The 26372-nt window shown below is 53.4% G+C and overlaps 1 protein-coding gene across 1 annotated transcript; it reads right to left on the reverse strand.

The window, feature by feature from the left end:
* Positions 1 to 5213: 5213 nt before the first annotated feature.
* Positions 5214 to 18149, reverse strand: ASPHD2 (aspartate beta-hydroxylase domain containing 2). The gene is made up of 4 exons (XM_070385940.1): positions 17753 to 18149; positions 12567 to 13665; positions 7084 to 7197; positions 5214 to 6571 (listed from the first exon to the last, which is right to left on the reverse strand). Exons 2-4 carry the CDS (start codon positions 13372 to 13374, stop codon positions 6462 to 6464), a joined length of 1032 nt encoding a protein of 343 aa, XP_070242041.1. The 5' UTR covers positions 13375 to 13665; positions 17753 to 18149; the 3' UTR covers positions 5214 to 6461.
* Between the last annotated feature and the right edge of the window lie 8223 nt (positions 18150 to 26372).

A 26372-nucleotide genomic window follows, 5' to 3' on the forward strand; every position in this document is an offset into this window, starting at 1 on the left:
TATCCCCTGCCCTCAGTAGCTCGACTGAGTGCCTGGGTTCGAGGACACTTCCACACGAGATCTGCTTCACAAGGCAGCCTCCCGCCTATTCTGGGCCCTTCCCTAGGTGTCAGGCTACTGGCAGATCATCATCTTTGCTTTGTTTCCAGAAACCTCTTACCACCTCATTTCTTCAGGCTACTATTGTGCTGAAAACACGTAAGATGCAGAATCCTGGTTCCGAGAGTCTGCGCTCAAGGCAGCCCAGTGCCTCCCTCTGAGTGGAGTCTCCACGTCACAGGAAGAGCGTGAGGTCCGCACAGCAAAGTGTGGGAGTAAGCCAACAGGGATTTGCCCGGTGGTCCAGTGGGTTAAGAATCTGCTTTGCAGTGAGGGGTACACAGGTTTGATCCCTGGTTGGGGAGCTAAGACCCCGCAGAGGAACTGAGCCCCTGCGGCACGTGACTCCTGAGCCTGCAAGCCACAGCGCGAGTCCACGCACAACAACCAGAGACCTCACAGGCCGCAGCTAAGACCTGACGCAGCCGAGGAAGTATTTCAGAAAGTCCGGAATTTCTCTGCTACAATTTCAGGACCTGACTCTCGCCCTTGAGTGAGGGCTAGACGGAGTGCTTCGTTTTTAATGACCAGAATGCGGCTGTGACTTCTGAGGGTAGGTCACAAAACATCGCAGCTGCAACTTCTCTCTGTCCACCTGTTGTGGGGAGATGTCCCCGGGGTGGGGTCTCCTGCCCGTGGCCGTGTGAAGTGAGCCTCTTGGAGGCAGGTTGCCCAGTCCCAGTGGCCTCCACCAGACAACAGCAGGCCCTGCCTGTCCTCATCTGATTCAGCCCTACGAGAAACAGCCAGAACCATCAAGCCAAGCCACTTCAGAATCCCTAGCCCTCAGGAAGCATGGGGGATGATAAATGTGTGTTGTTTTAAGCCGCTCTTGGGGTCATTCATCACAGCAGTAGATGGTGCGTATGTGTGCGAGCCTACATTTCATCCGCCCACCAGGCTCCTTACCGGCTTGGACCGTCTGGCCAAATGCCGGACAGTCTCAGTCCCAGATCCCAGCCCTGCCCTTCCCACCTAGAAGACCTACGCCGCACAACGAGGGAGGAAATGGAGCACTCCCCCACTTCCTGCTCGTTCCTGCTGGAGCACACCCGCACCTTGCAAGTGGCCGAGGTGCTGGGCAAAGGAGAGCCTTGAAGCAGGGCAGTGACTTGATTTGCTCCTCACTGGAAACGTCCCTGGCTCCCGGATAGGTGAGAAGCACGGCAGGAGTGGAAACCTCACGCTGCCGGAGGCTGTGGACAGACGACGGAGGGAAACGGGCAGATTCAAGGATGACCTAGATCCCCCCTCTGCCTGCACTTGGGGCAGGTAGGATGCGCCTGCTGTGTGTGGGGCGTGGTCTCCAGAGGGGAGAAGCCCCAAATGCCCTCGAGCCTCGCGCAACGCTAGCGTCCGTTCACCAACCTCCGCCGCCGCCCCCCTCCCGCCCGCCACACACACACCTGCACGCCCCGCACTCCTTCACTGCGGACCTGTCCTGGGAAAAACGCAGCAGGAGGGGAAGCCCCTGTCCCTGACCCTGGGAGGGGGCAGGGTGTTAGGGCTACACTTGTCACCCTGGCTCAGAAAACAAGCCACGTTGGATCTTTTCTCAACACGGTCACTCAATCTGGGGAGCTTAAGGTGAAGATTCTCAGGGCTTCGCAGCTAAAGGACACTTCCTCTCTGTTTATTTTAAATGTCTGAACCACCTGGAACCCAGCTGCAGCTCTCCGGGGAACAAAACCCAGAGAGTCTTTTGAATCCTGTCAAGAGCCAAGAAGAGGCATTTCACGACTGCAGAGTGTGCTTGGGTCAGCTGAGTGCCAGCCCTCCCCTCTCCTCCCTGGGCCGAGTGCTCCCAGGGAGGGCATGGGGCAGGGGAGGGTGAACCTGGCCCTCTCTCGATTCCGTCTCCTCCACGTGCTCGGAATTGGTCCCTACTCTCGACCGGCCCCAACCGGTTCCTGCGGCAGGAGGTACACGCGGTTTTGGAGTCAATAGACTAGGGTTCAAATATGGTTCTAGGACTTCGTGCTTCGGCAAATGGTTAATGTAATTCTCTGAACCTCAGCGTCTTCTTTTAAATGGAGAGGAGAGGCGATATATGTGAAAGCGTGTCGTGTCGTGGGCCTTCAGAAAGTTGGGCTCGGTGTGTGTCCTGAGAAGGCAAATGCTCTCCCCAACGGGGTACCTCTTTCTGCCGGGGAGAGAGAGGCCTGAATGCACGACAGAGTTCAAAAGCCTGGGGATGCTGAGCCGTGAGCGCAGACAGCTGGCTTCTACATCTGGCTCATCCGCCAGCGCAACCTCATCCGTGTCCACTGCTCTCGGACCCTACGTTTTCCCGTGTTTAGTGTGTAGCTGTCCCAGCTCCCCCTGGCAGGGCTCCAAGTATTACGGGATAATAACACATGTGACAGACTCTCCTAGAAGGCACAGTGCCATCTGTACTCAATGACGAAATGCACTCACCTTGCATCCAGGGTGGCAGGAATGGGCATTATGGGGAAGAGTGGGTGATCTGAAGTTAGGACCACTGTGTGCACCTGGGAAGGAGGCAGAGAGTCCGTCAATCTCTGCGTGTGTTGCCTACTGCCACCCAAAGCTGCTGGAGTATTTTTGCTGCCATCTGTCAGCAGCTCTAAAATACAGGGCCTTATTCTCTCCTGTCCCCGGTGTTAACATCTGGTTAGTAAGATTCAGCGGGGACGAACATGTCATGGGGAGGCGAGGCGGCTGGCAGCAGGGCGTGATAATCCTTAAACACAGCACTCTGCACTGAGCCTTCGCTTATCGTGTTTACATTTTGAAAACACGTAGGGAGCGCTTCCCACCCACCCACAGCTCACCAAGATACTATCTTCCTGAAACTTTAATCCTAGGCCAGGGAGCATCAGGCACAAAGTAGATCTGGACATCTGTGGAGCAACAGACAGAAACAACTTGGACGTGAGTTAGCATTTATTGGTTCGTGTGATGGAAAAGTCCAGAGGTAGGGCTGCTTCCAGGCAAAGCTCTATCAGGATTCAGGTATCTCCACAAGATGAGACCTGCTCTCCTCTGTGGGTTTCACTCACAGATTTTCTTCACTCTGGATTCCCCAATCCCATCCCATCAACAGTTGCCTTTTTCTCAATGGTCCCAGGAAAGAACTGCGGTCCTGTGCCCAGCCCTGACCCAATCCCTGAGGACCTAAGAGTTTGGAAGGCTCTGATTGGTCAGATGTGGGTCATGTGCCCAGCCCTGACCCAATCCCTGAGGACCTGAGTTTGGAAGGCTCTGATTGGTCAGATGTGGGTCATGTGCCCAGCCTTGACCCAATCCTAAGTACCCAGGAATCTGGAAAGCTCTGATTGGTCAGGTATGAGTTATATATGCCCAGTCCTGCAGCTGGGATTGGGTCAAGTCCTGGAAACCCAAGGACTGAGAATGGGAAAGTTAACGCTCTTACAAGAGGCTCCTCAAAGTACCGTTGGAGGAGGGTGTTAGAAACAGTGGCTGTCCCCTACAGAACAAGGTTAGGAGGCCTGCCCAGCGTCACAGGGACACAGCTCAACCCCGACCCTCCAGCTGGCTGGTTTCACAGGCCTCATCATCTCTGCTACTCAGGGCAACGACGCTCAGCCCCAGCTACACAGGAGCTTCAGCTCAGGAAATGAGCTGAAACAAAGAACAGGAATGCCTTGGGCGGGGGGGCGGGGGAAGGTACCAGTATTTCTCAACAGCCCCCCAGGTGACCATACTGTGTAAAGTCCAAAATCAATGAGTGAGGACTAACCTCCCCCTTTCCCGCCACATGCTGCAGGGCACTCGATGTCACCAAGGAGAGCTCAGAACCCAATTTAGGTGACTTTGGGGGATGATGAGCAGGTGCACAGAAGACCTGGGAGATGACCTTGTCACACTGAGCAACCGCTCTGGCTTAGCCAGCTGGGGCAGGCGGTCTCCGGGTGGAAGGTAGGGCTTCCCATCCGAAGCTGGGCGGGCAGGCCAGCTCCCCTCTCTCATCTTGGGCATCCCCCGCCGCGACGTGTGAATTACTTTAGCAATTGCCAAGTTGGGAACGCACCCTTCAAGGGAGTGAGAAACATCGCGGCCCGGAGCGCCAGGCGCTCTTCCCTCCGCTTGCTTGCCATGGCGGCCCGGCCAGCCTTGCTGTGAAGACACCCAGCAGCCAGGCAGCTCCAGGTCACCAGAGCCCTGGTCCCTCTTCTAAGCGGCAAGATTCAAAACGCAGCCGTCGAGGGTCCGGGCCCTGAGGTTAGACACAGGCAACGCGGCGCCACTGGCCGCCTCTACCACTGGCCCGGTGAGCTCACCCTGTTCACCTGTCTCTCCCTAACTGCTCAGAACCGCCACGGTGGCAGGAAGGGGACCGATGTCGCTGTGTCTCCATTGTGAAGGACAGTGACTGGCCCAAGGGGACACGGGAGCGAGTTCCCGGCATTAAGTCCCGACTCCTCAGTTTTTCTGAGGCAGGGTAGGGTCCTGGTTCTCTGCCTGGGGCTGAAGCCTGCAGTTGCTGAACATTCCATGGGTCCACTCCTTCCCCCACTCCCAGGATCAGAACTACACTTTGCTTCCTTCACTGCATGTGACCACCTTCAGGGGCCCCACCTGTCTCTGTGACATGATCCAGGAACCAAGAGCCTCCAGCTCATACGAGCCCCTCCCGGAGCTTCCGCCCAAGTCACGTCACACCACCTTCACCACATACTACCTTCACCACTTCACTCTGGTTTTCAGCAAGATCTTTTATTTACCTCCTGGTCCCCAGCCACGTCACAGGAGCACAGGCAGCTGGGGACGGGTGTGGGCTGCCGGCTTTGTAGACGGACAGCAGTCAGGATGCAGACAGATCATGCACCTCAGTGACTCTTTGACAAGAAACTGGAGGAGGAGAAGAAAGACTTCGGGTGGGGCAGAAATCTCTGCCCTTTCCTGCATCCTAATCGCTGAAAAAGATGTGTAGAAAGTGTACTCAAATGCAGACACGGTTTCTTCACGCTGGACCCGGACACGGGACAAACTGTGTTCCATGCCGCTCCATGGCTTTATCAGCCCAACTCTGCAATAATACGTTATTCCAAAAACGCTTCTCTCGTGTGGCCGGCGGCGACTCCTTTACACATCGGCTGACATGGGCCATTTCCAGACTTGGCGCCAGAACCCAGCCATGTCCTTCACAGGAGACCAACAAGCCAGGGCTGAGGCTGTGGGCTCTTTGGGTCTGCAGGTCGCCCAGCGTCCTCACGAGCACACGCTGGCTTGAGGGGGCCAGGGCCACACCCTTGTGCAGTGACAGGCACAGGCCGACCCCAGTATGATCTCTGAGCCCAGCGTTTGAACGTTTATGTACAGACAGACAAATGGAAAATCACAGGCAGCAGAACTCCAAAGCAAAAAACAGACACGTCCTAGGCGGACCTACGATTCCCAGTTTTGCCAGATAAAGGCTTTTCCAGAACGTCCCTGGAGGAGGGAGGCCTTGCTTGCCCCACCTTGGCGCCCATGGGCCAGCCTGGTGGTCTGAACGCTCAGCGCCGTGGGCTCCACACAGCTCAAGCGGGGAACCTCCCGGGCCCGGTTTGGCAGTAGGGCTTCTGTAGGCAGTGAGGTAAGCGAATCACACGTTCAGAGGCTGATCTGAGGGAGCCCCGGCTGGGCTCTCGAAAGAGAAGACGCCAACCCTGGCTCTGTTCGGAAAGCCATGTTTACAGAGAAGCCTCTGGTCCCGCCAGCCCAAGGCTCTTGCCGTGAGCGAACTCACGGGGCTCGGGGTGAGATGAGCGATGGTGGGTTGGCCCTGCCCCTGACCAGGGCCACCCTGCCAACGCCGGAGCCGGCCGGGGCTGGGTGGCGATGCTGGCCGCAGACTGCCCCCTGCCCCGGGGCAGCGGAAGGGCCCCCTGGTGACTGTAACAGCAGTAGAGGCCGTGTTCGCCAGCTCTCTGCTTTGCAGTTTTTTGGTTGTTCTTTTGTGTGTTTTTTTTCCTCTTAAGATGACCACAAGAAGATTTACGTTATTACATTCAGACAAGTAACCGTTTGGCGACTCTACTTCAGAGCACTAACAAGACCAAGTAGCAGCGCGCGTGACACCAGACGACAGGGACACCGGGTCTCGTCGCAGAGCAAAGGAACACGCTTTTAGGCAGAAAGGAATCGCAGAAGCAAACGATGGGAAGGGAGAAAAAAATCTAAGGAAATACAAGCTGGAAATTCCCTATTGTTCAATAACCAAAGGAAAAAGGGACCCAATGTGATCTTAAAAAACAAAAGTCCCAAATGCGAGCTCTCAGTTGAGGCAGGTTTCTGAGCATGGGGTCCAAACGGGGCCAGGGGGTTGGGCCGCACCCCCGTCTGCCCAGGCAGACCCACTGTCTCTCCTGGTGACTCCATCGCAACCAACGTCCTCATCGTCCTGGAGCAAAGATGAAATCCAGGGCCTGCCGCTCGGCCGCCGCGACATGTGGGTGCCACAGATCCACCATGAAAACCGCCCGCGGGCCGTCCTCCGCCGGACCTGGGGGAGGGGAGGGGAGGGGAGGGCGGCGAGAGAGCAGAGGGTCAAAGCGCCCTGAGCCAGGACCCCGACGGAGATGGGCCCGCGCGGGCAGCGACCCCTCCTGCCCCCTGGCACAGAGCGCAGGCTTGCTTTCTCTCTGAACAAACCCTAGGAGAGGGCCCCAGAAGGTTCGGAGCAGAGCGCAGAGCACGTTTAGGGAAGGAAAGCTACTGCGTGCGCTCCTCCTGTGGCGGACCCACGACATCTGTCCAAGCCCACAGAATGGACGACAGCAAGGGTCAACCTTCGTGTAAACTATGACGCGGCCACCGTTCACAAACGTGCCATGGCCATGCAAAACGTTAAAGGGAAAACACGTGCGGGGAAAGGCCACATCAAGGGGCAAACATTCTGGACTTTCTGCTCAGTTTTTCTGGAAACCAGAAACAACTCTAAAGAGATAAAATTGAAGTATATATAAGCATATATATGTATGTATTTAAAGGCGGCCACAGCAGACAGGCACTCACCTTCATGGAACGCGGTGTGCAGGAAGGAATCATCGAAGAGGAGGCAGCGACCTTCTGCCCAGCACTGGGGCTCCCCTCCCACAACCAGTTCACAGCCGCTTGGAGTTTTCAGACCTGGGGGAGAGGAGACAGGAGAGGATGAAGAGGGGCAGGGCCAGGATGCTGGAAGTCAGGAGGGCAGCCTTTGGGGGGGCACTCTACTTCCGAAGCCCCACCTTCTCCCCCCTCACCCCTCGGGAGCCCCGATTGGAGGGGGCACGGGGCACAGTTTGCTAGGACAGAGCCAGGCTGTGCACCCAGATCCCCACTGTGTTCCCTAGAAAAGCTCCCTCCTCCCATGGCTTAATCTGCTCTGGGCCAGGGACGCCTCTGATGAAAGCACAGGCCGACCAAGGCTTACACCTCACCTGGAGACTCCTGAAGCCCACCCGTGGGACCCCTAGAGGTCGAGGGAGGTGGGATCAGACCTCCACCTGTGCGAGAGGCAAGGGCTACTCCAGCTGAGAGTAAAGACGCTAAGACCCTCACGGTGCCCCCACCCTGGGGTCCATTGCAAGGCCCGAGCATGGCGTGTTCACATGCCAAGTTTCCCCAGCCTCACTCTGGGGAGCCGGAGACACCCCTAAAGAAACGTCGAGCTTTGAGAGGTAACAGACTGACACCCTCAGAGAGGGAGCCGTTGTGTTCAACACAAGCACGGGGCAGGGGGCTCGGGTATATAACCGCGGACACGGGGTCTGGTTGAAACGCTGCTGTGCGTGCACGTTCACGCCCCCATATCCAGCCCGAGGGTCTAAAGGGCGCCGGGCCCCTGGCACTCTGGTCGCCTAGGCACCCCGTAGCCACCTAACTGATTCAGAAGAGGGTGAGGGGGCCCAACCTGGGAGGCAGTAGGCCCTGCAAGAGGCGCTGGCATGGTGAGGTTCTGTCTCCAGCGTCCCAGCCTGACAATCACTACCCTGGCCAGTCGGCACCCACCACTCTGATTTAATGTCCCCCCGAGGATTTCATGTAGCCCCTGAACCACAAATGGATGGCTCCAGGAAGCATGGATGGAGGCAGAATTGAAATAGAGGCCGTGAGGAGGAGAGGGCAAGACAGAGGACCTGGGGTCAGACAACCACCTTTACGTGCTAGGTGACTTTAAGCAAATCACTCCACCTTTCTGGGCCGTAGCTCTTCATCTGTAAAGAGGGGCCGTGGGCATACTTGCCTTCCAGGCTGTGTGACCACTGTCCTTGCTACCAACCACTGAAGACTTACTGCGAGCAGGGGTTTGCATTAAACACACACTTTACAGACATCACTTCACATGCTTTCCAGAGGCAGCAACTGAGCCTTAGAGAAGTTCAGTGACCAGCTGGGAGTGCTATTCAGTCCTGCAGGAACTGAAATTCAAACCCCAGTCTGTCTGGCTCCCTGGAACAGGCTGGTCTAACACTAGACCGTATGATGAATTGCGAGCTGACACGTCAGTAGCAGTGATGCTAAGTTTGGTTGTCAATTTCCCCGCAGACGGTCAGTTTCAGCTCTCAACAGTACATTCACTGGGTCAGCTGACATAGTCCATTCTGCCTCTGGAACCACCCTCTCCCACTACTGTGACAACTGCTGGGGGGAGGTCAGGGTCGTAAAGGGGTTCAGCCTGCCACTCACTGGCCCCGATGGAGAGCCCCGCGGGCCACATCCTTCCGTGTGTCCCCTCACTGCTTGGTTGGGTGCAAAAGACCTTTAGGAATGGGTGGCTCTCTGCAGGGACAGTCTACCCCAGGGTTTCAGAAAGGAGCTCCCCTCTCTCTGGATAGTGATTCACTACCAGTCCCCACAGTACAACAGAAAGACAGCCTGGCTTGTGCTTCCCAGCCCCAGTTCCCTCTCCTCCGCCTCCCTCCCCTGTTTCCCAGCCTCCCTGCAGCCCACCATCACCGCCGACTGCCAGAGCCAGCCTAGCTGGCAGGAACAGTCAGCACCCCCACAGACAGAGCATCTGGGTGGCTCCTGGGGACAGACAGGCCCCCACGCTGCCTCGGCGGTCCTGCGTCCCCGGCCTCTCTGGCTCAGGGCTTGCTGCTTTGTCTCCACCACCCACGAATGGAGACGAGAGAGAGGAGAAAGGGCTCTGTCCAGCGAGGCCCTGCCTCAGGAGGCTGGCAGCTGGCCTGCAGGGCGGGCAAGGCAGACACGAGCTGACCCACTTGCATCACCCATCCAGACGGCTAAGAACACCAGCAACACTCACGAAGGGACGAGAGCCTGACTGGGCTTCCTGACGAGAATGTGGACACGCACGTGTATTTTCCTCTGCCCTTTCCTGCGGGCCGGGCACCTGCCTCCTGGCTAACATCTGCCTAGTTAGTTCCAGAGGCGGTTCCCTGGAGGTCTGTGGTAGTGGCTGGGGACACTGCGGCCCCTACACGCTGCGGGGTGATGGCTGGAGAGCGTGGAGAGGAGTTAAGTGATGCCACGTCTAGTGGAAGCTTGGAGCAGGCTAGGCAAACTTGTGCCAACTGGAGACGCTGGGGCTGCAGTCACACAGAGAAACGACACCCCCAGTCCCCATGAGGACAGAAGGCAGAAAAGGAGGCGGGCGTGTGTGTGCAGTTCCAGGGCACAGTCCTGGAACCGCAGGGGCCTCCCCACGACGGCCAGGTTAACTAGTGGAGGGGTGGCCACCAGCACGCACCAGGCCCTCCCTGCCTCTGACCTCGTTCTCTGGACCCCCCAGTCAACACACAAGGTCACGTGAGTCTCACACGCCCTGTTTCCTTTCTGGGTGGATCATGTAGGCAGGACAGAGAAGAGAAGGAAACAGAGCTACCCAGCCCCGGCACTCGCCCTGGCCACGGCACAGCCCACACCGGTGGGCCGCCTTCCAGCACCGCCTGCTGCCCAGGTGACGCGGGTGACCCAGTTTCTCTGGTGGCAGCGGCACTCGGGGACGGGAATGACAGGTCATAAAGAGGCCCGTGCAGACACGCATTACAAACGCGCGCGTACACGGCACCGATACACAACAGGCGTTAAGACCCAGGGGGCGGATCCTGGGTGCTCTTGCCACCAGCCCTTCCTACTCACGCTGCCCGGAGTTCTGCCTCAGATGCCCTTCCCTACGCATCGCTCTGAAGCTTTCAAAAGACAAGGAGAGCCTTTAAGAAGAACAGCATTGCTCCCTGTGCCCACAGCCTCAATTCCTCAGCTGACGGGGTGGCCCTGTGGTGTGCTCCCACCTCCTGGGCCAAGCTCAGCCCACCAGCGGACTTCCCTGCCCCAGGGGACGGCTCTTCCCTCGCTCCGCCCGAGTGGTCCCGGGGTCCCACAGGGTCAGACCCTTCTCCCCAGAGCAGCCAACCTGCAGCGCCCAGGTCCCCTGTGCTCAGAGCACATCCCAGTGCGTCACACAGACCATACTGACCACGACCATCACTTAAGACGATCATCTCACATCTCTGATTAACCAGAGCCCCCTTTACCTGACTGCCCTCCACCTGCCAAGCACTTAACACACAGGACATACTCCTAACTGTCCAAACAGCCCTCCAGCTAGGTACTACCCCCACTGCTGCTGCTGCTGAAGTCACTTCAGTCGTGTCCGACTCTGTGCGACCCCCGAGACGGCAGCCCACCAGGATGCCCCGTCCCTGGGATTCTCCAAGCAAGAACACTGGAGTGGGTTGCCATTTCCTTCTCCAATGCATGATAGTGAAAAGTGAAAGTGAAGTCGCTCAGTTGTGTCGGACTCTCAGCGACCCCATGGTCTGCAGCCTTCCAGGCTCCTCCATCCATGGGATTTTCCAGGCAAGAGTACTGGAGTGGGGTGCCATTGCCTTCTCCGTAGAGAGGAGAAAACAGAGGCGCAGCTTCGGAGCCTACCCAAGGCCGCTTGGCAAACGGGCTAAGCCAGCATCTGAGTCCAGGTGTGTGTGCTTCCGGAGTCTGCACGTTTGCTGCTGTCTCCTGGGGGCGGGACCGCGTTCCGTGGATTAGCTTTTCACACTGCCCCACAGACCGTTTGAGCATTAAGGTCCCCACTGCCCTTATTGAACGTTGCTACGTGCCAGGCGCTGTGTCATGTGCCCATGGAAGATGTCACTCTGTCGAAACCTCTCAACATTCCTGTGAGTACCATCTGCTCATCCTACAGATGTGGAGGCTGAAGCCCAGAGAGATACAATTACTATGCAAAGTCTCACAGCCGGCCATGAAGCCAGGCCACTCCCTCCAGGGCCCCGATCGTGTCCTGCTTTTACTCTTGAAATACGCAAAACGATGTCAACCGCCTGAATCTAATTTTCTTTTGCTTTGAAGCAGTAAAGCCCTCTGTCCAATCCTCACAGACAGCACAGGAGGGGCCCAGGGTAGAGGGGCTCAGGCCCCCGGCAGCCCCGAGGTCCAGTGCAGAGCCCAGTTCTGACCCCCCTGCTCCAGCCCATCCTGGGCTCCTCCACGTGCTTGTGCCCCCTCCGAGCCACAGCTGGGGCGGTCACCCCGCTAAGCCGGGCCTCGCCCGGGCTCTTCTGGTGTGGGGTACTAACCTGTGGCACTGTTGCCCTGGTAACCAACATGTTCTCTCGACTCACCAGGGAGGAGGCATTCTGGAGAACTAATATCCCTCTTCACCGAGTAGCATTTGAGCCTGCTTTAATCGAGTACTCACTCTCAAGAACACTCCCACTCCAGTGTTCTTGCCTAGGAAATCCCACGGACAGAGGAGCCTGGCGGGCTATAGTCCATGGAGTTGCAAAGAGTTGGACACGACTTAACAACTAAACAACAACACTCTCTAGCAGGCTCTGCTTGAACAAAGGCTTCACAACTCACACTACCAACACAGCTCTGTAAGAAATGGTCTTTTTTACCTCCACTTTCCAAATGGAGAAACTGAGGCCCAGAGAGGTGGACTGACTTGCCCAAAAGGAACCCAGCCAGCTCGTGGTGGAGCCAGGACCCAAACACAGGCAACCTGACTTCAGACCCTGTTCTCAAAACCACTGCTATACACACTACACCTATTACCAACCTCCTTAGAGGCTGAACAAAATCAATGTAACACCAAGCATCACCTCCTCCTTGTGATTAGGAAGGCACTCTGGTTATCTTCCAGCCTCCTGGACGTCCTGACAAACCTCCAGAACCACCTCAAGAGCCTCTGGCTCTAGAGCTACTCCGTTCCATACAGCAGCCACCACAGATTTTAAATTTTGGATTAAAGTAAAAATCGAGCTCCTTAGTTGCACAGGCCACATATCAGGCCCTCGACAGTCACATGCAGTTGGCAGCTCCCGCCCCCGACAGGGCAGACAGGGCCTCTGATGGAGCACCTGTCACAGGGTAGGTTAATGCTGACCACGCCTTTCTTTTTTGACTCAGTCTCTGCTGCCAACACTGTGTACACCTGACCCATCGATTTTTGATCAGAGTGCCAGGAAGCGCGTAGCTTTCATGGGGCTGGACTTAGGACCAGAGGCCCCGCCCCCGCCACCTACCTAAATGGCACCGGACGCGGATGTTGGTGGGGCCGTAGTGCTCCGTGATGACGGTGCCGGGGCTCAGCACGGAGAGGCACGCGTTCCCAAAAACATTGTTGCCAATACAGGTCCGAAGGCTTCCCAGCAAGCGGTACGTCCGTGGGCACTTCCTGCAGTTCCGGGGGACGCAGACCCCCTGGTTGACCAAGTAAAAGGTGACCCACTCCCCGCTGGGGGTGCTGTTCATCTTCCAGCCCTGCGGGAGGCTGCAGTTTGAGAAGGCTTTGTACAGGGTCTCGAACTCGCACAGGATGGTCTGGAAGTTGCGCTCCAGCAGCTCCACGTCGTGCTTCTGGGCCTCCCGCGAGAAGTAGGGCGCGGTGGGCAGGTCGGGCAGGAAGAAGACCTCGGGCTTCTGGATGGACGGCCGGCTACTGAGGTAGCGGCCCTGCTCGCGGATGCCCTTGTGGATGCGGCCCATGCCGGACCACGAGTAGCGCTTGGCGTACTCCTGCAGGTTGTGGTAGAGCTTCTGGTTGAGGCCCTCGCTGTGGCTGCAGCGCACGCACTCGGCCGACTGGCAGTACACGAAGCCGTTCTGCAGCCCCGCCGCGTCGGGGCCCTGCATCAGGGCGTTGACCGAGGCGTAGGCCCGGGGCTGCTCGCGGCCCACGTGGTAACAGTACCACACGAACAGGGCCAGCAGGCAGGCCACGCTGACCGCCGCCGTGGTGTCGCAGTCCCGCACCGACTGGATGCCGGCGGCGATGCAGTCCCTCAGGCCATCCAGCGACCAGCCCCAGGCCACCAGCCACTCGAGCGACATTTTGGGGGGAGCTGACGGGGGTCCGAAGCGAGGTCAGCCGAGGTCAGTCCTCGGGGGTCCCGAGGGCACCCACACCGTGCAGCCTAGCGCCGGGGGCGGGGGGCGGCCGGGGCCGGCGGGGGCATGGCGGCCGCGGGTCCTGGGCTGCTGCCGCGGGTGGCATGGACCGACCTCTGTGCCCACCGCTCCAGTCCCGGAGGGAGTCCCTGCAGGCAGCGGCGAAGGAATGGCTTGAGGTCGCCTTAGAACGTGGGGCGGGTCACCGTGCAATGATTTTTAGGCAATCCAAACCTGGGATTAAAAATAATAATAATAAACCGGCATCAATTTTTACACTCGGAAAATGCAAAAAGCCCCAGATGGTTTTATCAGATCCCTGTTGGAAGAGGACACACTTCTCCTTTTGTGCATTCTTTCCCCATTTCCCAAATCGCTGGTGGTGTCTAATCTGGGTCAAGTACTGTTGGATAATTGCAGCAGTCCCATCTGTGTTGTCATCCTCAGGAGGAGCTATGATCCCCACTTGACGGATGAGGAAACTGAGGCTCAGAGAGGTCCCATAACTCACCCCAGTTCATGCAGCGGGGGCAGGGACACAAAGCCCATCTCACTTCAAAGCAGGATCTGCTGCCGCACTCTTGTAAAGGAGGCATGTGATAAATGCTGCTTCTCCCTAAATCTCTGTAATGGAACTTGCCTGACCAGGGACTGAACCCTCACCCTCTGCAGTGGAAGCTGGGAATCTTAACCACTTGACCAGTAGGGAAGCCAACTCTCTTGTAGTTTTTATTAAAGAGAAATCTGGATTCAAAAGCATCTTACAAATGGCAAAGGCACTTAAAACCTCATGTTCTCCATTTTACTTTCTCTTTCAGAGCACTTCATCATTCTTGTTTATTTAATCTCTCTTCCCCTTCTGACACAGGCTGGGCTTAAATCAAGCTGGAAAAGCAAGTGGGCTCCCTGGGGTCAATCTGTGGCAGACACTGGGCATTTTCTGTCTACTCGCTTGGGAGGCTACCTACTGGCCTCACCATGGTATTATGAAGTGAAACGATGGACAGAATGAGGAGAGAGAAATAGAAACCCTTTCTGGTCTCTGCCTCCAAACCAGACAGAAGCGTTTTACCACGTAGCTCACTTATGTTTCGGGCCAATGTCTAGCACACTTATTATCCTAATAATCTAAAAGATGATCAGAGCCCAGCTGTCTCATTGCCAGTTGACACATAAACACTATTGATACTATGTATAAAATGAACAGCTGATAGGAACATACTGTACAGCAGGAGAACCCTAACTAATGCAATGCGCTCTGGTCACCTAAATGGGAGGGGAATCCAAAAGAGAGGGGATCTATGTGTAAGTATGGCTGATTCATTTTCCTGTGCAGAAGAAGCTAACACAACACGTAAAGCAACTCTACTCCAATAAAACTAAAAACAAAAAAACCCAGAGATGTTTCCCAGTTGAAACTCTTTGCCCACCTTCTTTTTAATCAGATGAGAACAGCCAAGTCTATGTTCTACTACATGTGTAGTAACATTCCCTCATCTCCAGAATAATTCGGAAATTTTGTTTGGTACTACCCTCTCTCCGGAGAAGGCAATGGCACCCCACTCCAGTACTCTTGCCTGGAAAATCCCATGGATGGAGGAGCCTGGTGGGCTGCAGTCCATGGGGTCGCTAAGAGTCGGACACGACTGAGCGACTTCACTTTCACTTTTCACTTTCACTCATTGGAGAAGGAAATGGCAACCCACTCCAGTGTTCTTGCCTGGAGAATCCCAGGGACGGGGGAGCCTGGTGGGCTGCCGTCTATGGGGTCGCACAGAGTTGGACACGACTGAAGCTACTTAGCAGCAGCAGCAGCACCCTCTCTCCTCTCCCCCAGGAATAGAAGGCAACTAACAAAAACAGGAAAGCTGTTTAGTCCCCTTTCTCTGGGGACTAAATTTGGCCTAAACGTTCTTGCAACATAGCAGAAAGGTTAAGAACCCAAACTGGGCAGGTCACTCCTCTCTCTAACTCAGTTTGCGCATCTGTGTCGAGGGGAATGACAGGTTGAAAGTGCTTACGATCAGGTCATCATCTAACGACTTCTGTGACATGTGGACTCCCATCCCTATGAGCCAGCAAACCAAAGGTGGGCCGTCAGGGAAAGGTACCTCAGCAGTGAGAATTCCAGCAGCCAGAGGTAAACTCTTGTTGCTACACACCTCAAGAGACTTTTTCATTTGTCCCCAGACATGCAGAGCTATTAAAATGAAAGGGAACCCTTAGCTTCTCCTTAACTCCCTACTTTTTATCTTCCCAGCTTAGGTTGAATCACTTGACTATGATATTTAGTAAGTCAGAAACACACATGCTGAATATTCATGGACATTTTTTATGTTTCTAGGAAAAATACAAGAGTGGGGAGGTTAGAAGCTAAATTTTTGTCCTCACGCGTCCTCCATTTCCTCACAGATTCAGGAGAAAGGGAAAGGCTGGGTCCCTGAATGGAAAAAGCCCCTCCCCAACCCCGCCCGGGCCCTGGTCCTCGCTTGGCCCTCCCATCACTGGCAGCTGTTTCCTTTTAAATACCAAGGAAGGCAAATCGTGCAGAAAGGTGTTTTGCTTGCAAGCCTTCTCCCAAACAGAACCCCAGGATTCTTGAAATTCAGTGTGAAACTAACATCTGCGTGATAACAAGCACTTTTACTAAAAGGATTTCCCCCCTCACTGAGCTGAAGCCCTAATTGGAACTTTTACACCAAGTCTCTCAGGAGGAAAGGTTTTTCTTAAAGGTTCCAAGAGTGAGATGATGATCATTTAACAAACACCTGTTAAGTGTTAGTTCCCATCAGCCTTGCCTAGGGTTCAAATCAATCAAAATGAAGACCCCCGGAGACTGGGTGGATGACAGGGGCTTCTCTCTACTGGACACCTACACTGCTAACCCTCCCCACCCCACCCCAGAAAGCCTCATTCTGTACAACGCCAGCCATGAATGCTCCCTGGGCTGAGCTCAAAGCAAAACACAGCAGAGGCTCCTGCTGCCCCAAACCCCAGTTTTGGACCCTGCTCACGAATTCACAAACAGTACCGAGAGCTCACGGAAGGACTCTTCACACCTGTCCCTTACTTTTAGCCAAACTATCCTGGCAGAACCTAAGCCCAGAAGTAGATTAACAAGCTCATGGCCGAAACGTGACACTTAAACCTTTACCTTTGCAGGAGATTGGCAGTTTATCAAGCACTGGTTTATTAACCATCTGACCCTCCTAGACCCCAGCCCTCCAGCTAGGAGGGCATGAATGTCACCAAGCTCCATCCCTGCCCTCCCCCCACCCACCCCCCAGCTCTTGCCTCAGTCATTTCCAGCTTTCTTTGCACATCTGTTCCACTGCTGTCCTTCTCAGGGAGGGGGACAGCTCATTGCTGGCTGTCCTTAGTTCAATAACTCCAGATCTTAAAAGTCACTCGGCTCTGGGGAATAGGGTCTGAATTTGTGGCCACTTTTGGGTGAACAAGTCCCATCGAACACAACTTCGGGTACAATGAATATCTAGGAGAGAGACTCAGCTCTAACCTGGTTAGTCCAGTTACATCACCAGTTCAAGAGGCTGCCCAGTGCTAAAGAGCTTCTGCTTACTCTCAGGGTATGGTCAGGCCACCCTAGAAGACCTCCAAGAAGCACGGCAAGAAGCGTGATGCATGCAACCAGGAGCCTGCCCAGGGCCAGCCCTCTGCTGCGGAGAACCCCAGACCTCTCCTCTTCACCTTCTGGGCCAGCTTTTTCAGTACCCACCCACTCAGGAGACTGGGGGGAAAGGGGAGGACACAGGATAGGTTAAGACAGATGGTGACCACCAGGAGGGCAGGGGAGGGACAGGATGAGGAATGGGACGATGAGGAGAGTATTGACAGGAAAAGTGCGTGATTAGGGAAGACGGCTTAAGGTGATACCTCATGGGACAGGTGAGGGAGGGTCACCACGGGAAACGGGGGAAGTGGGTGATGCACAGGGGTCGGGGGAGGAGAGCAAGCCCAGGAAAAGGACCAAGGAGGATGGTCACCGAGGAGGGTGATGCGGGTCGGGGGTGTGAACACGGCGGACAGGGTCGCCAGGGGCCACAGGGAGGAAGAGGTGGATGCCCGGGCCGCGAACACTGCCGAGGCGGCGGCGCTCAAGCACGTAGCGGGCGCTGGGCGGCGGGGGGCCCCTCCGCGGGGCCAGGATGCGGGGCGCTGAACATCCTCGGAAGCCGCACCGCCGGGCGTGGGGACCGTGGGCCTGCAGCCGCCCGGCCCCCGCCGCCTCCTCCCCGTCTCGCAGGGATCGGCCCAGCCGCGCCGCCCTCCAGCCCCGCAGCCCCGGGAGACCCCCGCTTACCTGTGCCCGGGCGCGCGGGGCGGAGGGGGCGGCCGCTGGGGCCGGGGCGACGCCGCCGCCCGAGGGCGCGGACGCCTGGACGCCCCCTGCCCGCGCCACGGAGCCGCCGGAGCTGGAGCTGGAGCTGGAGCCGGAGCCGAGCCGGTCCCCTCGCCGGTGCCGACGCCGCGCTGCGCTCCGCGGGGACCACAACTCCCACAATGCCGCGCGCAGCCGGGCGGCTCGGGGAAGGGGCGCGGGCGGGGCGGGCGCGAGGCGGCCTGCGGGGCGGGGCCGAGACCCCCGGCGCCCGGCTGCGCCCCCCACGGGCGTGGGGTCACCAGGGGTCCCGACCGCGAAGCCCGCCTCGCGTGGCTTTGGCGGGCGCGGCCACGGCCCGGAGCGGGGAGACGCACTGCCCACCCGGCCCCAGGGCGCGCGCAGGCGGGGCGACCGGGCGTTAATTCCCCGCTGCCGGTTCTCCCTGGGTGCCCCTGTCCGTTCTCCCTCCCTGGTCCCTTTCTCTCTGCTCTCTGGTACTCTCTCTCCTACATTTGCCCCTCTGCTCTCTCCCACCTTCCCTCCCTCACTTCCTCATGCCCCTGACGTGACACCCTTCTTTCCTTGACGTATTGATTCATCATACACTTATAAGGCCTCTTAGGCCCTTGGAATGAAACCGCAAATCAGACAAGATCCTTAGTTATCACGGAAAGTGCATTTGTTCTATCATTACCGGGCAACCTCTTTGGAGAATGGCAACCCACTCCAGTATTCTTGCCTGGAGAATTCCATGGACAGAGGAGCCTGGCGGGCTACAGTCCACGGGGTCGCAAGAGTCTGGACACGACTTAGAGACTAAACCACCACCACCACCACCACCCTCTATGGGGCTGACCCCTGCTGCTGTCCAGGGAGCTCCGACAGGGGCCCTGCCTACAGGGAGTCACCATCTAGCCAGGGTAAGGGGATGCCCAAGTGATCACAGGGGAAGTGAAAGTCACTCAGTCGTGTCTGATTCTTTGTGACCCCATGGATTATACAGTCCACGGAATTCTCCAGGTCAGAATACTGGAGTGGGTAGCAGTTCCCTTCTCCAGGGGATCTTCCCAACCCAGGGATCGAACCCCCGTCTCCCACATTGCAGGTGAATTCTTTACCAGCTGAGCCACCGGGGAAGCCCCAAGTAATCACAGGTACAAACCCACAATCACCTACCAGGCTGAATGGTACCAGGACAAAGGACAGGACAGGAGGAGGATGCTTAACAGCAGGGCAGAATGCGGGGGTGGAGGCCCCAGGGACGCCTCTCTGAGCAAGGGGGTGTTTGACGGAAGACCTGTGCAAGACAAATAAGCCTACAGGGGCCACAGGTCGGGTCATTTGACAGGCACCAGGGAAACTGTGCACAGGTAGGTTGTGGGAACACCAAATGGGACTGCCAGCCCACAGGCCATCCGTTCTGTCCCAGAACGCACCTCTCACCTCACCACCGCCCCAGAATCCACCTCTCCCTGTCCCAGAATCCACCTCTCCTTGCCCCAGAATCCACCTCTCCTTGCCCCAGAATCCACCTTGGTCATTCCTAGAACCCACCTCTACTGATTTCCAGAATCTTCACCTCTTTCATGTCCCAGAATCCATCTCACCCTTGTCCAGGAACCTACCTCTACTGTGTCCCAGAATCCACTTGTCTCTCTCAAAAACCACCTCTAACCATCTCTATTAGAGCCCCAAATCCACATCTCTTGTGCCCCAGAATTTACCTTTGCCATATCTTAAAATCCACTTCATCCCTGTCACCTCCCCACTTTTCTTAAGTCCATAGGAGGAAGAACTTTTTTTTTTCACCTCTTTTATTCTACTAAAATAAACCAAGATGCATACATTGGGAAACTGTAAAATGCATCCAGATTTGCTCCAAGTGTGGGTAATCAACACGGGTATCAGATTTAGAAACATTAAACATGTTGTATCTTTTCACTGCCAGACTCGCAATGGTTGAGCCTGGGTAGGGTGGAGAAGAAGATAGGAGGGTATTTGGTGCCTCTCACGTTCAGAAAGTTGCTCAAATTTAGACTTCTCCAAAGACACATATATTCAGTCACTGCATCACCCTGACAAGGGTGAAAAAGAAAACTATTTCTTCATAGTTGTAAATGTGTGGTCCATTGCTGGACCACACCATCTGTAGTACATTATGAATTAATATGGTCTATAAATCTCATAATTATCTTTGACCAGTGCAATTATATAGCTCTGTATTTGTTAAGAGTATTTATTTGTTCAGTGGCGACATTACCATACACACATTCTGCTAACCCTGCTTGCCATTCTTTCCTCTGGGAGATCCTGGAAGGTGAATTCCCCCACGGAAAAGGGTATCAGGCCTTCCAAAGGGGGCTTTTGGGTGAAAGCTCCAGAGGAATTGTCACCGCGCTAATGGAGGATTTGAGATGAAGGCCAAGTGCACGTAAATTGCCTGTCTTCAGCCTGGCTGTCACCAGCACCCCTCCTCCTCTCCCTGTCGTCTCTAGGGCAGTCATTCCCGACCCACTCTCAGGCTGCATACCCTATCATTATGCCATCTCGTGCACTTGTGGGGTCCACCCAGCTCCCTCCTCCTATAGATGGAGTCACTAGGGGTCCAGACAGAAAAATGCCTTGCTCAATCAAGGTCACAGCAAGTCAGTAGGGGGATATGTAGACCCTCAACAAATACTTGATTGGTGCATGAAACAAACGGGTATAGTCACTTTATAGAGCAATTTGGTAGCATTTGCTGCAACAAATATGTATACCCTAAGAACCAGTAATTTCACCGCTCTATATGTACCCTAGAAAAATCCTAAAGGAACAGTTATATTTTCAGGTTATATAACACTGTGTAGCTATTGAAAAGAGCTACATGTATGTATAAAATATAAAGCTCCTGAAAAAATGATAAAGCCAAAATAAGAATTATATAAGCAGTATAATTTCATTGACATAATACACACAAATACAACACAAAACATCATGGTGTCTGTGGACACATACACATATTTATGTAAAGCGAGGATAGAAGCACTGGAACAAAACCCTAGTATCTTCTCCTTTTTAAAACCTGAAATAACAGGACTTCCCTGGTGGTCCAGTGGTTAAGAATCTGCCTGCCAATGCAGGGGACATAGGTCTGATCCTGGTCCAGGAAGATCCCACACGCTGCAGGGCAGCTCAGGCCTGTGTGCCGCCAGTACTGAACCAACGGTCCAGAGTCCAAGCGCCACAAAAGAAGCCACCGTAACGAGAAGTCCCTGGAACCAGAGAGTAGCTCCCGGTTCCTGCAACTAGAGAAAGCCTGCATACAGCAACAAAGGCCCCTTTTTTCCCAGGCAAATGCTATGCACTTGCAAATATACACAAGTATTTTAACTTTTAAAAAAGAAAAGACACAGAGGTTCACTCTCATCACTCCTACCCAACACTGTACTGGGCCTTCTCACCAGTGCAATAAGGCAAGAAAAAGAAATAGGAGGTATTGGGGGGAAAAAATTATTCATAGTAGCAACAAAACTGTAAAGAACTCAGGAATGAATTTAACTAGATTGGGGAAGACAAAAAAGTGAAATAAAAGTATTGAAGGGCACAGAATAAATCATGAATAATGACAACGTATGCACAAATTCATGGATACCAAAGAGATGACACCATAAAACTGTCAGCTTCCCCGAATGATCTATACAATTTAAATCAGTTTTTATGACAGTCCCCCTATTTTTTGTGCAACAAGATAAACTGATCTTAAAAAGTTTATAGAGGAAAAAAAAGCAAAGGGCCAAGAAAGCTGAAGACAAAATGAAATTACCTAATAAAAGATAAGCCAGGGATACGAGCAGGCAAGTCACACAAGAGGAAACACAAGCAGCCAATAACCAACTGGGAAGGTCGAGCATGCCCTCTGCTCATGAGGGAAAGACAAACTAAAACCACAATGAGACACTGCTCTGCTTTCATCATGCTGGTCAAAAAAAAGGCCAGCTGGTGCCAAGTACTGGTGAGGCTGTACAGCAACGGTGCTCTTGTATACTGCCGGTGGAGCGCACATTTGCACGCCCACTTGGCCCTCTGTCGGAAACTCTGAAGGTGTGCACAGCCCCCAGGGCTGCCATGCTCCTGCCACGCTCCTTCCTGGTATATATACGCTCCAGGGCACTGATTTTGAAACGGAGGTTTCCACTGGTGGTTGCGGAATTTATACAGTGAGTCATGACCGCAGTTTAAATGATGAAATAGCTAAGACAGTTGTCTTTTGTTTTTTAGCTAAGACAGTGTTTTTTTTTTTGGAAAGCGTCCTAAGAGTACTGTGTATCTGTATACATGTGAGTGTTGCACTGGGTCTCAGCATAACATGAATTTCTGATAGCTGGTGGCAGTCAGGTCAGCTTGAAAGCCTACCCGCTAGAGAAGTGTTCAGGGTGGGACGTGTACAGGAATGTACACTGCAACATTTTGTGAAAAACTGGAGGTGGCAAGCATTCACGGGAGGAAAGTGCACACAGAAATTCATACAAACAAATATGATGCAGCAGTTAAAGTGCTCGAGACAGAGCTCAATGTTTCACCATGGATAAATCTCCAAAATATAAAGTTGAGCTGGAAAAGGAAATTGTAGATAGTATGCATAGGATGATAGAGATGCTAAGTGTGAACTCATGCAAAGAAGGCTGTTTAGGAAACATACATATATTTTATATGTTATATATGCATGCATAGATACACATTAGTGTTCACAGAAAATATATATATTAATATATGTATTAATAGTAAAAATCTTGCATGGGGACAATTAATGCAAATTCAGGGGGAGTTACTTCTGAGGAGGGAGTACAGAGGAGGAGAGGAGAGGAGAGGGACTGGGGGAGAGGGTAAATGGTGAGAAGGGCTCCAACAGCATTTTTAATATGTCATTCCTTTATAAAAACCAAGGCCTTCCCAGGTGGTGCTAGTGGTAAAGAACCTACCTGCCAACGCAAGGGACATGAGAGGGTTCAATCCCTGGGTCGGGAAGATCCCCTGGAGGAGGGCATGGCAACCCACTCCAGTATTCTTGCCTGGAGACTGATGCTGAAGCTGAAGGCCAACTCATTGGAAAAGATCCTGATGCTGGGAAAGATTGAATGCAGGAGGAGAAGGGCGCAACAGAGGATGAGATGTTTGGATAGCATCACCAACTCAAGGGACATGAGTTTGAGCAAACAACAGGAGAGAGTGAAGGACAGTGATCGCAAAGAGTCTAATATGACTTAGCGACTGAACACCACAAAAACCAAAGCAACAAAGCAAAATGTTAAATTTTCTAAAAGTGAGGGGTGGGTCCATAAATGTCCTGTCATTCCCTATGAATGTTTAAACTGTTGTACAATTATAAATTATAAGGAGGCAATCTGATTAGGTGAAACAAACTTTGCTTTTAAATGTTTGGGTTGCAAGTTTCCAAAATTACCTGAGCTACTGGGAGATTTTCCAGAACAGCTATTTCAACTGTTTCAGCTTGGAGGTTCCTAGTAACACAGTAAGGGCCAGAAGAGGGGCCGAAGGGAGTGGGGTGACAGGCACGTGCCCAGGGTGTCTTAGTTACTTGCCTCTGAGCAGCTGGCTTTTCATTAGCTTCCATTTTGGGGCACCAAAAGATCCTAAGACTAAAATAAGTTTGTAAACCATTGCCCTGCTGCTGCTGCTGCTGCTGCTGCTAAGTCGCTTCAGTCATGTCCGACTCCGTGCGACCCCATAGACGGCAGCCCACCAGGCTCCCCCGTCCCTGGGATTCTCCAGGCAAGAACACTGGAGTGGGTTTCCATTTCCTTCTCCAATGCATGAAAGTGAAAAGTGAAAGGGAAGTCACTCAGTCGTGTCCGACTCTTCGTGACCCCAAGGGGTGCACCCTACCAGGCTCCTCCGTCCATGGGATTTTCCAGGCGAGAGTACTGGAGTGGGGTGCCATCGCCTTCTCCGCTACCCCAAATAAAAGGTAGGAAGTACTGGGAGCAGGGTTGGGAGGAAGGATTGGGAGTTCGAGGTTAGCAGATGAAAACTCGTATACGCAGGATGGATGAAGAGAAAGGCCCTACTGTATAACACAAGGAACTAGATTCAATAAATATCCTGTGATAAGCCATAATGGAAAAGCATAGGAAAAAAGAATATATATGTAAAACAATCATTCTGCTGTAGAGCAGAAATTCACACAACATTGTAAATCAACTGTACTTCAGTGAAAAAAACAAAGCTACAAGGCTTTGCTGTGGACACTATCAGGATAAGCCTGAGGCAGAAATCTTATAGGGAATGCATTTGCATCTCCCCAAACAGCTTGATCACACTGGATGATACACTCTGGTTGGGGAGCATATACGGAGGAGTAACTCTTATCTGCCCAGAAAGCAAAGCCACACTTCCGTTTCATCAAATGCCTAATGGGCTTCAAGAACACATCTAAATCACCTTGAGCGGATCCAATAAAGTGCTGCTAACATCTCCTTTGTGTCTGAACAGACGGTGAACTTCCTGCTTACAATGCAAAGAGGGAGAAGCAGATGTGAGCCTGCTGCTCGTGAAGCCCAGGAGAGCTCGCCGTAGACACTGGACTTTCAGTGAATTCATCAGAATTTCTTCGCAAAGCCAACACCTGTTTCCGCCACTGTCTTCCACTGGGTCACCCCGTCCTTGAGCTGGCTCACTGCCTTCATCTGGACCACTCCAGTCATTCCCCCATCTCCAGAGGCTTTGAAGGGTAGGCGTGAGAACCTACCAGTCTCTGTGATGGAAAGACAGACATCAGAAGCATGACCGGGTTCATAAGCTCTTTAAGAGAACCAGCCACTCTACCCAACCTGGAACAGACTTCAACCTCTAAATGGACTTCAGTGGGTTTTGCTCCCTTTCCCACCTTTAAGAGCCCTTCTTGGTGGTCATCAACTGTGATCAACATAGGCTTCCATTTCTGCACCCAGTGGGGGTTGATATTAAAATTATTTAACAACCAGCACACCATGGCAGCAACCATCAGAATGGATACAGACTATCAAAACAACAGGCACAGCCAGACCAATGCCTACAGACCTGCAGCAGCCTCAGACCAAGTGGTAGAGAAATCTTATCTTTGTGGAATTTCATCCAGGCTGCCTCTGAGCTCAGCAGCAGACACATCTTAAAGCTCCCAGCTAGAATGGAGAAGCAGCTTCTTGTTCGGAGCCCACTTTTCTACATTCCCAACAGTAGGAAGCCGTACTGCCCATCAGCTACTTCCAAGCTCTGAGAAGTCACCTGAGAAGACTATTCAGCACAGAATTATTGAACATACACTCTGTGCTGTGTCCACTGAACACTCAGCAGTGATCGAGTACTGGTGGCTTCTGGGTTAAATCCAGCACAAAGGTACGTTCAGTGTGGCCTGCATGGGGCTTTTAAAAATTGTCAATCTGAAGACAGAAGACCTAAATAGACACTTCTCCAAAGAAGACATACAGATGGCCAACGGGCCCGTGAAAAGATGCTCAGTATTGCTCGTAATTAGAGAAATCAAAACTACAATGAGGTATCATGTCACACTGGTCAGAATGACCATCATCAAAAAGTCTGTCAAGAATAAATGCTGGAGAGGGTACAGAGAAAACGGAAGCCCTCCCACATCGCTGGTGGGAATGTAAATTGGTGCAGCCACTGTGGAGAACAGTGTGAAGGCTCCTTAAAAAATTGAACTCAGAGCTATCCCATGATCCGGCAGTTTCTCTCCTGGGCACATATCCTGACAAAACTCTAATTCGAAAAGGAACATGCACCCCAGTGTTCACAGCCGCACTATTCACAACAGCTAAGACAGAGAAGCAGCATAAGTGTCCATCAACAGATGAATGGATAAAGAAGATGCGCTACATACACACTCACACAATGGAATGTTAATCAGCCACAAAATGAATGGAATAATGTCAACTGCAGCTACATGGATGGACCCAGACATTATCATCCTAAGTCAGTAAGACAGAGGAAGACAAATAACCGTACAACGGAATCTAAAACATGATACAACGTGGAATCTAAAATATGATACAAATGAACTTATTTACCAGACTCACAGACATAGAAAGCAAACTGAAGAGTTCCCAAAGGGGAAGGATAAACTAGGAGTTTGAGAGGAACAGATACACACTACCGCCCATAAAACGGATAAACAAGACCTACTTTATAACACAGGGAGCTATACTCAATATCCTGTAATAACCCATAATGGAGAAGAATCTGAAAAAGTGTGTGTGTGTGTGTGTTTGTGTATAAATCGCTTTGTTGTACACCAGAAACAGAACATTGTAAACAACTACACTTCAATTTAAAAAATTGTCAACTTTAAAAAATTAGGAGACACCACGTGCAAACCTGGACTTCCAGCTTATTTTGAAAAAAAAAAACGGCGATTTCTGGACACATGGGGCCAGATTTCAGCAAAACAGCAAACAGGCTGGTAGGAGGCTTGCTGCAGGCACCCCCAGTGTCGCCGCTCCCAGGACCAAGGAGGACAGTCACTTGCTCCCATCACTGTCTCTGCACTGTGTGTGTTTTTATACTAAGAACTAGTCCCTGCTTTCATGTCTCTGTCAAAAGTGGA

Source organism: Bos mutus, chromosome 17 (genome assembly GCF_027580195.1).
Source record: "Bos mutus isolate GX-2022 chromosome 17, NWIPB_WYAK_1.1, whole genome shotgun sequence".
NCBI lineage: Eukaryota > Metazoa > Chordata > Mammalia > Artiodactyla > Bovidae > Bos > Bos mutus.

Coding starts and splice junctions, on each gene's coding strand:
- ASPHD2 (XM_070385940.1), bottom strand. CDS start 13,374: ATGTCGCTCGAGTGGCTGGTGGCCTGGGGCTGGTCGCTGGATGGCCTG. Junction 7,198..12,566: donor CCGCGTCCGGTGCCATTTAG/GTAGGTGGCGGG, acceptor CCTCTCCCCCAG/GTCTGAAAACTCCAAGCGGC. Junction 6,572..7,083: donor GCACACCGCGTTCCATGAAG/GTGAGTGCCTGT, acceptor CCCCTCCCCCAG/GTCCGGCGGAGGACGGCCCG.